Source organism: Somniosus microcephalus, chromosome 28, assembly GCF_052327205.1.
Source record: "Somniosus microcephalus isolate GS21.2 chromosome 28, FLI_Smic_1.0, whole genome shotgun sequence".
NCBI lineage: Eukaryota > Metazoa > Chordata > Chondrichthyes > Squaliformes > Somniosidae > Somniosus > Somniosus microcephalus.
Window position 1 is genome coordinate 38,651,483 of NC_141014.1, and position 14,720 is coordinate 38,666,202.

At 53.2% G+C, this 14,720-nt stretch overlaps 1 protein-coding gene across 1 annotated transcript in view; it reads right to left on the minus strand.

The window, feature by feature from the left end:
• LOC147099630 (arf-GAP with dual PH domain-containing protein 1) overlaps positions 1-14,720 on the minus strand; it is a 90,298-nt gene that overhangs the window by 43,390 nt on the left and 32,188 nt on the right. The window contains exon 3 of the mRNA XM_085969892.1: positions 4,672-4,763. Coding sequence (XP_085826018.1) covers positions 4,672-4,763 — 92 coding nt within the window. The remainder of the gene's footprint in view (positions 1-4,671; positions 4,764-14,720) is intronic.

Sequence of the window (14,720 nt, forward strand, 5' to 3'; positions counted from 1 at the left end):
GCCCAGTGTGTGACCCCATTAGCCCAGTGTGTGACCCCAGTAGCCCAGTGTGTGACCCAGTAGCCCAGTGTGTGACCCAGTAGCCCAGTGTGTGACCCCAGTAGCCCAGTGTGTGACCCCAGTAGCCCAGTGTGTGACCCAGTAGCCCAGTGTGTGACCCCATTAGCCCAGTGTGTGACCCCAGTAGCCCAGTGTGTGACCCAGTAGCCCAGTGTGTGACCCCAGTAGCCCAGTGTGTGACCCCAGTAGCCCAGTGTGTGACCCAGTAGCCCAGTGTGTGACCCAGTAGCCCAGTGTGTGACCCAGTAGCCCAGTGTGTGACCCAGTAGCGCAGTGTGTGACCCCAGTAGCCCAGTGTGTGACCCCAGTAGCCCAGTGTGTGACCCCAGTAGCCCAGTGTGTGACCCAGTAGCCCAGTGTGTGACCCCAGTAGCCCAGTGTGTGGCTCAGTAGCCCAGTGTGTGACCCATTGGCCCAGTGTGTGACCCAGTAGCCCAGTGTGTGACCCAGTAGCGCAGTGTGTGACCCCAGTAGCCCAGTGTGTGACCCCAGTAGCCCAGTGTGTGACCCCAGTAGCCCAGTGTGTGACCCCAGTAGCCCAGTGTGTGACCCCAGTAGCCCAGTGTGTGACCCAGTAGCCCAGTGTGTGACCCAGTAGCCCAGTGTGTGACCCCAGTAGCCCAGTGTGTGACCCCAGTAGCCCAGTGTGTGACACCGGTAGCCCAGTGTGTGACCCAGTAGCCCAGTGTGTGACCCAGTAGCCCAGTGTGTGACCCCAGTAGCCCAGTGTGTGATCCAGTAGCCCAGTGTGTGACCCAGTAGCCCAGTGTGTGACCCCAGTAGCCCAGTGTGTGACCCCAGTAGCCCAGTGTGTGTCCCAGTAGCCCAGTGTGTGACCCAGTAGCCCAGTGTGTGACCCCAGTAGCCCAGTGTGTGACCCCAGTAGCCCAGTGTGTGACCCAGTAGCCCAGTGTGTGACCCCAGTAGCCCAGTGTGTGACCCCAGTAGCCCGGTGTGTGTCCCAGTAGCCCAGTGTGTGACCCAGTAGCCCAGTGTGTGACCCAGTAGCCCAGTGTGTGACCCAGTATCCCAGTGTGTGACCCGGTAGCCCAGTGTGTGACCCAGTAGCGCAGTGTGTGACCCAGTAGCCCAGTGTGTGACCCCAGTAGCCCAGTGTGTGACCCAGTAGCCCAGTGTGTGACCCAGTAGCCCAGTGTGTGACCCAGTATCCCAGTGTGTGACCCAGTAGCCCAGTGTGTGACCCGGTAGCCCAGTGTGTGACCCAGTAGCCCAGTGTGTGACCCAGTAGCCCAGTGTGTGACCCAGTCCCCAGTGTGTGACCCAGTAGCCCAGTGTGTGACCCGGTATCCCAGTGTGTGACCCGGTAGCCCAGTGTGTGACCTCATTAGCCCAGTGTGTGACCCCAGTAGCCCAGTGTGTGACCCAGTAGCCCAGTGTGTGACCCAGTAGCCCAGTGTGTGACCCAGTAGCCCAGTGTGTGACCCAGTAGCCCAGTGTGTTACCCAGTAGCCCAGTGTGTGACCCCAGTAGCACAGTGTGTGACCCCAGTAGCCCAGTGTGTGACCCAGTAGCCCAGTGTGTGACCCAGTAGCCCAGTGTGTGACCCAGTAGCCCAGTGTGTGACCCAGTAGCCCAGTGTGTGACCCAGTAGCCCAGTGTGTGACCCCAGTAGCCCAGTGTGTGACCCAGTAGCCCAGTGTGTGACCCAGTAGCCCAGTGTGTGACCCGGTAGCCCAGTGTGTGACCCAGTAGCCCAGTGTGTGACCCAGTAGCCCAGTGTGTGACCCAGTAGCCCAGTGTGTGACCCAGTAGCCCAGTGTGTGACCCAGTATCCCAGTGTGTGACCCGGTATCCCAGTGTGTGACCCGGTAGCCCAGTGTGTGACCCCATTAGCCCAGTGTGTGACCCCAGTAGCCCAGTGTGTGACCCAGTAGCCCAGTGTGTGACCCAGTAGCCCAGTGTGTGACCCAATAGCCCAGTGTGTGACCCAGTAGCCCAGTGTGTGAACCAGTAGCCCAGTGTGTGACCCAGTAGCCCAGTGTGTGACCCAGTAGCCCAGTGTGTGACCCAGTAGCCCAGTGTGTGACCCCAGTAGCCCAGTGTGTGACCCCAGTAGCCCAGTGTGTGACCCAGTAGCCCAGTGTGTGACCCAGTAGCCCAGTGTGTGACCCCAGTAGCCCAGTGTGTGACCCCAGTAGCCCAGTGTGTGACCCAGTAGCCCAGTGTGTGACCCAGTAGCCCAGTGTGTGACCCAGTAGCCCAGTGTGTGACCCAGTAGCCCAGTGTGTGACCCCAGTAGCCCAGTGTGTGACCCAGTATCCCAGTGTGTGACCCGGTAGCCCAGTGTGTGACCCAGTAGCCCAGTGTGTGACCCCATTAGCCCAGTGTGTGACCCCAGTAGCCCAGTGTGTGACCCAGTAGCCCAGTGTGTGACCCAGTAGCCCAGTGTGTGACCCAGTAGCCCAGTGTGTGACCCCGGTAGCCCAGTGTGTGACCCAGTAGCCCAGTGTGTGACCCGAGTAGCCCAGTGTGTGACCCCAGTAGCCCAGTGTGTGACCCAGTAGCCCAGTGTGTGACCCCATTAGCCCAGTGTGTGACCCCAGTAGCCCAGTGTGTGACCCCAGTAGCCCAGTGTGTGACCCACTAGCCCAGTGTGTGACCCCAGTAGCCCAGTGTGTGACCCCAGTAGCCCAGTGTGTGACCCAGTAGCCCAGTGTGTGACCCAGTAGCCCAGTGTGTGACCCAGTAGCCCAGTAACCCAGTGTGTGACCCAGTAGCCCAGTGTGTGACCCAGTAGCCCAGTGTGTGACCCTGGTAGCCCAGTGTGTGACCCCAGTAGCCCAGTGTGTGACCCAGTAGCCCAGTGTGTGACCCCAGTAGCCCAGTGTGTGACCCAGTAGCCCAGTGTGTGACCCAGTAGCCCAGTGTGTGACCCTGGTAGCCCAGTGTGTGACCCCAGTAGCCCAGTGTGTGACCCAGTAGCCCAGTGTGTGACCCAGTAGCCCAGTGTGTGACCCAGTAGCCCAGTGTGTGTCCCAGTAGCCCAGTGTGTGAACCCAGTAGCCCAGTGTGTGACCCCAGTAGCCCAGTGTGTGACCCAGTAGCCCAGTGTGCGACCCCAGTAGCCCAGTGTGTGACCCAGTAGCCCCAGTAGCCCAGTGTGTGACCCCAGTAGCCCAGTGTGTGACCCAGTAGCCCAGTGTGTGACCCCAGTAGCCCAGTGTGTGACCCCATTAGCCCAGTGTGTGACCCCAGTAGCCCAGTGTGTGACCCAGTAGCCCAGTTTGTGACCCAGTAGCCCAGTGTGTGACCCCAGTAGCCCAGTGTGTGACCCAGTAGCCCAGTGTGTGACCCCAGTAGCCCAGTGTGTGACCCAGTAGCCCAGTGTGTGACCCCAGTAGCCCAGTGTGTGACCCAGTAGCCCAGTGTGTGAACCAGTAGCCCAGTGTGTGACCCAGTAGCCCAGTGTGTGACCCCAGTAGCCCAGTGTGTGACCCAGTAGCCCATTGTGTGACCCAGTAGCCCAGTGTGTGACCCAGTAGCCCAGTGTGTGACCCCAGTAGCCCAGTGTGTGACCCAGTAGCCCAGTGTGTGACCCCAGTAGCCCAGTGTGTGACCCCAGTAGCCCAGTGTGTGACCCAGTAGCCCAGTGTGTGAACCAGTAGCCCAGTGTGTGACCCCAGTAGCCCAGTGTGTGACCCCAGTAGCCCAGTGTGTGACCCAGTAGCCCATTGTGTGACCCAGTAGCCCAGTGTGTGGACCAGTAGCCCAGTGTGTGACCCAGTAGCCCAGTGTGTGACCCAGTAGCCCAGTGTGTGACCCAGTAGCCCAGTGTGTGACCCCAGTAGCCCAGTGTGACCCAGTAGCCCAGTGTGTGACCCAGTAGCCCAGTGTGTGACCCCAGTATCCCAGTGTGTGACCCATTGGCCCAGTGTGTGACCCTGGTAGCCCAGTGTGTGACACTGGTAGCCCAGTGTGTGACCCAGTAGCCCAGTGTGTGACCCAGTAGCCCAGTGTGTGACCCCAGTAGCCCAGTTTATGGTGTGACCCAGTAGCCCAGTGTGTGACCCAGTAGCCCAGTGTGTGACCCAGTAGCCCAGTGTGTGACCCCAGTAGCCCAGTGTGTGACCCAGTAGCCCAGTGTGTGACCCAGTAGCCCAGTGTGTGACCCAGCAGCCCAGTGTGTGACCCAGTAGCCCAGTGTGTGACCCAGTAGCCCAGTGTGTGACCCAGTAGCCCAGTGTGTGACCCTGGTAGCCCAGTGTGTGACCCAGTAGCCCAGTGTGTGACCCTGGTAGCCCAGTTTATGGTGTGACCCAGTAGCCCAGTGTGTGACCCAGTAGCCCAGTGTGTGACCCTGGTAGCCCAGTGCGTGACCCAGTAGCCCAGTGTGTGACCCAGTAGCCCAGTGTGTGACCCAGTAGCCCAGTGTGTGACCCAGTAGCCCAGTTTATGGTGTGACTGATGCCGTGCAGTGCACGGATAAAACAAAAGAAAGGAGGAGAGTAAAGCAGCATAACATTGCCAATAAATGTCCTAGATGAACTGGTATGGACGTCTCAAAAGTCTTTCCTAATGACAGTCTCCTGTTGTTCTTAAACCCAATAGATAGACAGGCAGAAGCCGCGTTAGGTGGTGTACTGTACTCACTGGCAGTCCATGTAGGTCGGTATGTAGTAATATGCGGGCACAAATGCTTCGTACTTGTCTTTGGCTGCTTCGTTTCCACGTTGGGCCATATGCTGCAAGAGAGATAAGCCGTTATAGGCCAAGGCGGGGGGAGGAGGTCTGTGGGCGCGCAACTTCCACCTTCATCTTTCTCCCGCCGTCAGGAAGCTGCTAGTGCAGATCTTCAGCCAGACTCCAGGGAGCCCACAAGAATACTGTGGGGGAAATGTTTGACCCTTCTCTCCCCGTCCCCTCATCAACCTTCAAGCTGAGGTACAGAGGGGTCTGGGTGTCCTCGTACATGAATCACAAAAAGTTAGCATGCAGGTACAGCAAGTAATTAGGAAGGCAAATGGAGTGTTGGCCTTTATTGCAAAGGGGTTGGAGTATAAAAGTAGGGAAGTCCTGGAATACTACGTACAGTTTTGGTCTCTTTATTTAAGGAAGGATATACTTGCATTGGAGGCAGTTCAGAGAAGGTTCACGAGGTTGATTCCGGAGATGAAGGGGTTGTCTTATGAGGAAAGGTTGAGCAGGTTGGGCCTATACTCATTGGAGTTTAGAAGAATGAGAGGGGATCTTATTGAAACACATAAGATTCTGAAGGGGCTCGACAGGGTAAATGCAGAGAGGATGTTTCCCCTCATGGGGGAATCTAGAACGAGGGGGCATAATTTCAGAATAAGGGGGCGCCCATTTAAAATGGAAATGAGGAATTTCTTCTCTCAGAGGGTCGTGAATCTTTGGAATTCTCTTCCCCAGAGAGCTGTGGAGGCCGGGTCATTGAATATATTTAAGGTGGAGATAGACAGATTTTTGAACGATAAGGGAGTCGAGGGTTATGGGGAGTGGGCAGGGAAGTGGAGTTGAGGCCAAGATCAGATCAGCCATGATCTTATTGAATGGCGGAGCAGGCTCGAGGGGCCGAATGGCCGACTCCTGCTCCTATTTCTTATGTTCTTATGTAAGCTCAGCGCCTCACTCACACTCCCATGGGTAAGTCCAGGAAGGGTGTGTGGACATCAAGCCACTGCTGGACCACAGTGGAGTTGACCACTGGCATCAGTAGGAAGAGCAACGCGGAGGGACTTGATCAACTGCAGCCTCTTCCACCTCAAACGTACAGGTGGTCCTTTATAAAGGGATTTAAGGGAGGAAAAATTCAGCTGTTTGCGCCTCCTGTTCGCGCCTTAAGAGGGCGCTAATGGGGCGCAAAGCAACTGGCGCCCGGGCGCGGCGATGTTTGCGCCGCTCACGAAATTAACTAGGCATTTTGTGGCGGCGCTAAACACTACCGCCACGATCTCCTGCGCCGGCAGATCGTGACGTCAGTCGAGTGCGCAACGCCCCGGTAGCGCCCCGGACCGGATATTGAGTGGCGCCCCCTGCCTTACCGCCTGCCGCTAGCAACGACAGGTTGAGGGGAGCGTTTTGCAGTCAGAAAGGGACTGGGGGAGCGCTATTTAAAGGCGACCGCTTCCTGCCTTTTTTTGTCGGTGACATTTTTGCACCACGTATTCTGAGAGAGAGAGAGAGAGACTTCTGGAGAGATTCAACGCTGTGTGAAGGAGTTTTGGGTACTGAGCAGCACTTTGCAGGTTCATTTTGATTTGCCCTTCCTCGCTTCGCCAGCGCTCTGAGGTAGCGCCTCGCTCCTCGGCCTTTGCGCCTTAAGAGAGGTGTGAAGCGCCTGATTTAGCGCTCCAATCACCTCCAGGGGCGATAAAAGCCAAGTGTGCCGTCAGAGGCGATAATTAGCGCCAGGCGCTAAACTTTGCACACGGCCAATAATGGCGCACCAAAAGGGGCGATACTGAATTTTTCCCCCCAAGGTAGAGAAAATAAACAGGGGGCAATAATTTCCAGTACAGACGGACAGCACGACGAGCGGGTGCAGGGTAAGGTTCTGAAGGGCAAGTTTATGACAGAGGGTCCACAGAGTCTGCTCAACACCTGGAAGCGGAGTCTCGGAGGACAGGACACTGGACTCTTCTCTTTTCATTCATTCATGGGATGTGGGTGTCGCTGGCAAGTTGCCCCTTGAGAAGGTGGTGGTGAGCCGCCTTCTTGAGCCGCTGCAGTCCGTGTGGTGAAGGTGCTCCCACAGCGCTGTTAGGGAGGGAGTTCCAGGATTCTGACCCAGCGACGATGAAGGTACGGCCGATGTATTTCCAAGTCGGGACGGTGTGTGACTGGGAGGTAGGTTTGCCAACATCACATGACCTCACGCCTCGAACTGCCCCGCCCCCACACTCCCGCCATTGGCACATCCTCCTGACCTACCGCCTTCCCATGGCCAATCAGAAAGCGAGCACACTTTGTTACCCAATTGCATTCATCCATCAAACAGCCTTTTTCCTCCCTCTCCAATATTTGTACAACTAAAAAAATGAAAATGTTTAAAGAAACAACTACACGACTGGGAAAAACTGCCAAGCAACTTGCATTTTGCACATGGTTGAAACTGTTTGAGACTGGAGCTGCCCTAGACATCACGTTGCCCCAGACCTCGCGCTGCCCCAGGCATCGAGCTGCCCTAGACCTCGAGCTGCCCTAGACATCGCGCTGCCCCAGACATCACGCTGCCCCAGACATTGAGCTGCCCTAGACATCGCGCTGCCCTAGACATCGCGCTGCCCCAGACATTGAGCTGCCCTAGACATCGAGCTGCCCTAGACATCGAGCTGCCCCAGACATTGAGCTGCCCTAGACCTCGAGCTGCCCCAGACATCGCGCAGCCCCAGACATTGAGCTGCCCTAGACATCGAGCTGCCCTAGACCTCGAGCTGTCTCAGACCTTGAGCTGCCCTAGACCTCGAGCTGCCCCAGACATCGCGCAGCCCCAGACATTGAGCTGCCCTGGACCTCGAGCTGCCCCAGACATCGAGCTACCCCAGACGTCGAGCTGCCCCAGACCTCGAGCTGCCCTGGACCTCGCGCTGCCCCAGACATTGTGCTGCCCCAGACATCGCGCTGCCCCAGACATCGCGCTGCCCCAGACATCGCGCTGCCCCAGACATTGAGCTGCCCTAGACCTCGAGCTGCCCCAGACATCGTGCTGCCCTGGACCTCGCGTTGCCCCAGACATTGTGCTGCCCCAGACATCGCGCTGCCCCAGACATCGTGCTGCCCCAGACATCGCGCCGCCCCAGACATCGCGCAGCCCCAGACATTGAGCTGCCCCAGACATCGAGCTGCCCTAGACCTCGAGCTGCCCCAGACCTCGAGCTGCTCCAGACATTGAGCTGCCCCAGACATCGAGCTGTCTCAGACATCGAGCTGCCCTAGACATCGAGCTGCCCGAGACCTCGAGCTGTCTCAGACCTTGAGCTGCCCTAGACCTCGAGCTGCCCCAGACATCGAGCTGTCTCAGACCTCGAGCTACCCCAGACATCGAGCTGCCCCAGACATCGAGCTACCCCAGACCTCGAGCTGCCCCAGACATCGAGCTACCCCAGACGTTGAGCTGCCCCAGACCTCGAACTGCCCCAGACATCGAGCTGCCCCAGTCCTCGAGCTGTCTCAGACATCGCGCTGCCCCAGACATCGCGCTGCCCCAGACATCGAGCTGCCCCAGACATCGCGCTGCCCCAGACATCGCGCTGCCCCAGACATCGAGCTGCCCTAGACATCGCGCTGCCCCAGACATTGCGCTGCCCCAGACATTGCGCTGCCCCAGACATCGTGCTGCCCCAGACATCGTGCTGCCCCAGACATCGCGCTGCCCCAGACATTGAGCTGCCCCAGACATCGAGCTGCCCTAGACCTCGAGCTGCTCCAGACATTGCGCTGCCCCAGACATCGCGCTGCCCCAGACATCGCGCTGCCCTAGACATTGAGCTGTCTCAGACCTCGAGCTGCCCCAGACATCGAGCTGCCCCAGACATCGAGCTGTCTCAGACCTTGAGCTGTCCTAGACATCGAGCTGCCCCAGACATCGAGCTATCTCAGACCTCGAGCTGTCCCAGACCTCGAGCTACCCCAGACATCGAGCTGCCCCAGACATCGAGCTACCCCAGACCTCGAGCTGCCCCAGACCTCGAGCTGCCCCAGACATCGAGCTACCCCAGACATCGAGCTGCCCCAGACCTCGAACTGCCCCAGACATCGAGCTGCCCCAGACCTCGAGCTGCCCCAGACCTCGAGCTGTCTCAGACATCGAGCTGCCCCAGACATCGAGCTGCCCCAGACATTGAGCTGTCTCAGACATCGAGCTGTCTCAGACCTTGAGCTGCCCCAGACCTCGAGCTGTCCTAGCCATCGAGCTGTCCTAGACATCGAGCTGCCCCAGACATCGAGCTGTCCTAGACCTCGAGCTGTCCTAGACATCGAGCTGCCCCAGACATCGAGCTGTCCTAGACCTCGAGCTGCCCTAGACATCGAGCTGTCCTAGACATCGAGCTGCCCTAGACATCCCTCCCTTCCGGAGGAGCTTAACAACTTCTACGCTCGCTTCGACAGGGACAACAGGGAGCCGGCTACCAAAGCCTTGCCACCCCCGGAAGACCAGGTGCTCACTCTGTCGACCTCCGACGTAAGGGGTGTTCTACGCGGAGTGAACACACGAAAGGCTGCTGGACCGGATAGCATCCCTGGACGGGTACTCAAGGAATGTGCTGATCAGCTGGCTGACGTCTTCACCGCCATCTTCAATCTGTCATTGGCCCAGGCAGTAGTCCCTACATGCTTCAAGACCGCTACCATTATTCCTGTGCCAAAACAAACGGCTGTGACGTGCCTAAACGACTATCGACCTGTCGCACTCACACCCATCATAATGAAGTGTTTCGAGAGACTGGTCCTGGCTCACATCAAAGCCAGTGTTCCCGCCTCTCTTGACCAACACCAGTTTGCCTATCATGCAAACAGATCAACAGAGGATGCAATCACAACTGCTCTACACTCGGCACTAAATCACTTAGATGGTAAGGAGACCTACATCAGAATGTTGTTCATAGACTACAGCTCAGCATTCAACACTATCGTCCCCAACAAGCTGGGCACCAAACTCCAAACTCTTGGCCTGAACACTTCCCTCTGCAACTGGACCCTGGACTTCCTAACAAACAGACCCCAGTCTGTCAAATTAGGTAACCACACCTCCCCCCCCGACCCTGAACACGGGGGCCCCACAAGGATGTGTGCTGAGCCCCCTCCTCTACTCCCTCTTCACCCACGACTGTGTGGCTGTTCATGGTTCCAACACCATCATCAAGTTTGCGGATAATACCACGGTAGTAGGCCAGATCACCAACAACGATGAGTCAGCCTACAGGGAGGAGGTCCAGCATCTCGTGAAGTGGTGCGCCGATAACAACCTGGCCCTTAACATCAAGAAAACCAAAGAAATTATTGTGGACTTCAGGAAGTCTAAAGGCGGAAGTCACACCCCCATTCACATCAATGGGGCTGTGGTGGAAAGGGTGGACAGATTTAAGTTCCTCGGAGTCCACATCACGGAAGACCTCTCTGGTCCCTCAATAACTCCTATCTGGTGAAGAAGGCCCAGCAGCGCCTATATTTCCTAAGGAGGCTGAAGGGATGTAACCTGTCACCCCTGATCCTCTCTAACTTTTACCGCTGCACAATAGAGAGCATCCTGACGAACTGTATGAACTCCACAAATAAACTCTAAAGCCTGCACATCTGCCAATGCACTTTATTAGGGTTATGTTTATGTTAATGTATTACAAGCCAAATGAATGTGGAATGTTTAAATGTCTTAATCTAAATGTACACTCTCGGGAGCCGCAAGCCTACATTTCGTTGTACTGCACTTGTGCACTAACAATGACAATAAAAGTTGATTTGATTTGATTTGATCGAGCTGCCCAGACATCGAGCTGTTTGACTTGTTCTGTCTTCTGCTGAGAAAAGAACTTTAAAACAGCAGAAGTAATGTAAAATGTCCCCGCTCTGCGTGGCTCCATGCCCAGCCTGTGGTTACATCTGGTCTGTCCAGGGCTGCTGGGTTTATTTACAGAACACGCAAAGGATGGTTTCAGACTCGATCACGCGGCGCTGGGGGATTTCAAGGTACAGGGAGTGGAGGAGAGAGAGAGAGATGAGAAAAAGTGAGAGATGAGAGGGAGACAGAGACAGAGAGAGTGAGAGGGAGAGAGAGAGTGAGAGAGAGAGAGAGAGTGTGAGAGAGAGAGAGAGAGAGAGAGACAGAGTGGAATAGGGGGCAAAGTCTATGACCTTATTAAATCGATGTATCTGAAAAATAAATGCGGTGTCAAAACTGGAGACAAACGCACCGGTTTCTTCACCCAGAGAAGAGGCGTCCGGCAGGGCTGCAATTTGAGCCCGACCCTGTTCAACATATACATAAATGAATTAGCAGACATGCTGGAGAAAAGCGAGTCACCGGGTCTCTGTCTTCTGGATGGAGAAGTGAAATCCCTGTTCTATGCGGACGACCTGGTTCTGCTGTCTCCCACAGAACAAGGATTACAGCAACAACTAGACCTACTCGACAAATACTGCCAAAATTGGGCCCTAACAGTAAATCTAAAGAAAACCAACATCATGATTTTTCAAAAAAGGCCCAAATGTCAGGAAAACAAATACCAGTTTACTCTCAGTGATACCATCATAGGACACACTATGAGCTACACTTACCTTGGTCTAACCATTACAGCATCAGGGAGCTTCAACATAGCAGTGAATGCACTAAAAGAAAAAGCCCGAAGAGCCCTATATGCAATAAAAAGAAAATTCTACAACATCCAAATCCCAATCAAAATCTGGCTCAAAATATTTGACAGCATAATCCTGCCGATTGCGCTGTACGGTAGTGAAGTATGGGGCCCGCTCAATCACCATAGCTACACTAAATGGGAAAAACACACAATAAAAGCCCTACATGCAGAATTTTGCTGAAGCATCCTTCGCACCCAAAGGAAAACACCAACAAATGCATGCAGAGCCGAACTAGGTAGATACCCACTGATAATAAACATCCAAAAACGAGCACTAAACTTCCTAAATCACCTCAAATCTAGCTCCCCAGACACCCTTCATTTTAAAGCCTTCCAGACCCAAGAGCTAAACCCAGAAAAGAGTCCCCTGAGTCAGCTGCTACTGAAACTAAGTACTCCTACTCAGCCGGACCCTGACCAGTCCCAGGCCAACACTGCCATCCAAACACCAATCCGAGTGAACCAAATCATTAAACAAAGCAAAGAAACCTACCTGGAACATTGGAACAAAATAACCAAAAGCCAAAGCAGATTAGAATGTTACCGGGCCCTAAAAAGAGAATATAAACTGGCAGACTATCTCTCGACCATCAGAGACACAAAACAGAGACAGACCCTCACCAGGTACAGACTAAGCGACCACCAACTGGCAATTGAAAAAGGAAGATACAAGAAATCCTGGCAGCCTAGAGAGAATAGAATATGTGATCAATGTCTGGCCGGCGAGGTTGAGACAGAGATGCATTTCCTCCTAAAATGCAAAAAATTCAACACAACAAGAAACATATTATTTGACAAGCTCAGCCAAACAACCCCAGATTTCAAAGAATTGGATGACCTGTCAAAATTAAGATTAGTCCTGGGAGAAGGAGACAGACCATACCTTGGTGCCAAATATGTAACAACATGTCACAACCTGAGGACTGTTTAAAATTAATACTGAATGTACCCAACGATGTTCAACGACTTTAAATTAATATTGTTTAAACTAATATTGTATGTACCCAACGAAGGTCAAAATTGTTTGACACCTACAGAATATTGGAAAACTGTACTTTTTGTTATGTAAGCTTTGGCAATATGGTTCCCTGTAAACTTTCATGCCAATAAAGCATTTGAATTGAATTGAAAAAAAAATTGAGAGAGAGTGAGAGAGAAAGAGTGAGAGAGAGAGAGTGAAACAGAGAGAGAGTGAGACTGAAACAGAGAGAGAGAGAGAGTGAGGGAGAGTGAAACAGAGAGAGAGAGAGAGTGAGAGTGAGACAGAAACAGAGAGAGAGAGTGAGAGTGAGACAGAGAGAGAGAGTGAGACAGAGAGAGTGAGAGTGAGACTGAAACAGAGAGAGAGAGAGAGTGAGGGAGAGTGAAACAGAGAGAGAGAGAGAGTGAGGGAGAGTGAAACAGAGAGAGAGAGAGAGAGTGAGGGAGAGTTAAACAGAGAGAGAGAGAGTGAGAGTGAGACAGAAACAGAGAGAGAGAGAGAGAGTGAGAGTGAGACAGAGAGAGAGAGTGAGGGAGAGTGAAACAGAGAGAGAGTGAGGGAGAGTGAAACAGAGAGAGAGAGAGAGAGAGACTGAAACAGAGAGAGAGAGAGAAAGTGAAACAGAGTGAGAGAGAGAGAGTGAGTGAGACTGAAACAGAGAGAGAGAGAGAGAGTGAGACTGAAACAGAGAGAGAGAGAGACTGAAACAGAGAGAGAGAGTGAGTGAGAGAGAGAGACTGAAACAGAGAGAGAGAGTGAAACAGAGTGAGAGAGAGAGAGAGAGAGAGTGAGACTGAAACAGAGAGAGAGAGTGAGTGAGAGAGACTGAAACAGAGAGAGTGAGTGAGAGAGACTGAAACAGAGAGAGAGAGTGAGACTGAAACAGAGAGAGAGAGTGAGTGAGAGAGCGAGACTGAAACAGAGAGAGAGTGAAACAGAGTGAGAGAGAGAGAGTGAGTGAGACTGAAACAGAGAGAGAGAGAGTGAGACTGAAACAGAGAGAGAGAGAGTGAGTGAGAGAGACTGAAACAGAGAGAGAGAGAGTGAGACTGAAACAGAGAGAGAGAGTGAGTGAGAGAGACTGAAACAGAGAGAGAGAGAGTGAGTGAGAGAGAGAGAGAGAGTGAAACAGAGTGAGAGAGAGAGAGAGAGAGAGAGTGAGACCACCCCCCTATACAAAACCAACAACAGAACCGTGCTTTTGTAGCTGACCCCAGACCCCCCTCCAGACCACAGACTGTAGACCAAGAACTGAGAAAGATCATGATGATGATGAACACCCTGATAGAAAGCCGGAGAGGAATGCACTAAATTATTAATATTGTTACTTTATCATTATCAGTATTGTTATTTTATCATTACTATTACTATTATTAGATATCAGTATGTGCATGCCTCATTAAATTTATACTAAATCGTCATTTAGCATTATAGAAACTAGTGTTTTCACACTCATCCCACAAAATAGGTCCATTTTATTTCGTTTTTTGAATTATATAAATGCGTTCTTTCCACATAAGCTGCTGGAATATCCAGGGTCTCCGCTCCTCAACTTTTGGGATTAAGAGTACAGACCCTGAATTCCTAAAAGCTATAAAAGACATTGATATAATTGTGTTAACAGAAACATGGTACCAAAAGGACGTGCCCACCCACTGTCCTCCAATGTACCATGAAATCATTGTGCCCTCAGTAAAGAACACTAAGACACGCAAGGGCAGAACCTCCGGGGGAATCTTGGTGTGGTATAAAGGAGAACTGGACAAACACATCTCACCGATAAAACAGGGAAAATCACACGTATGGCTAAAATTAGATAAAAATATAGGAATAGCAAAAAAAGATGTTTACTTATGTGCGATCTACATACCTCCAATAGAATCGCCATATTTTGAAGAGGAGATATTTGACACTCTCCACATGGAAATCAGCCATTTCCAGGCCCAAGGAAAGGTGCTACTATGTGGGGACCTAAATGCAAGGACCGATGTGAACCTGACTTCATAGACCCACAGGGCAACAACCATGTGTTTGGCCAGACCCCTTTATATGTCACACCAGCCATCGCAAATCGGAACAACCTTGATTGTGAAATAAATAAAAGCGGTAGGGAGGTAGTGCAACTCTGCCGAGCCTTAGGCCTGTACATAGTTAACGGTAGGTTCAGAGGGGACTCCTTAGGGAGACTCACATATTCCTCAACTCTTGGGTCTAGTGTGGTGGATTATACAATCACTGACCTGGACCCCTGCGATATCAACGCATTCACTGTCAGGCAGCAATCCCCCCTCTCAGACCATAACCAAATAAATGTGTACCTTAAACTTTCTGCCCAAACTACAGAC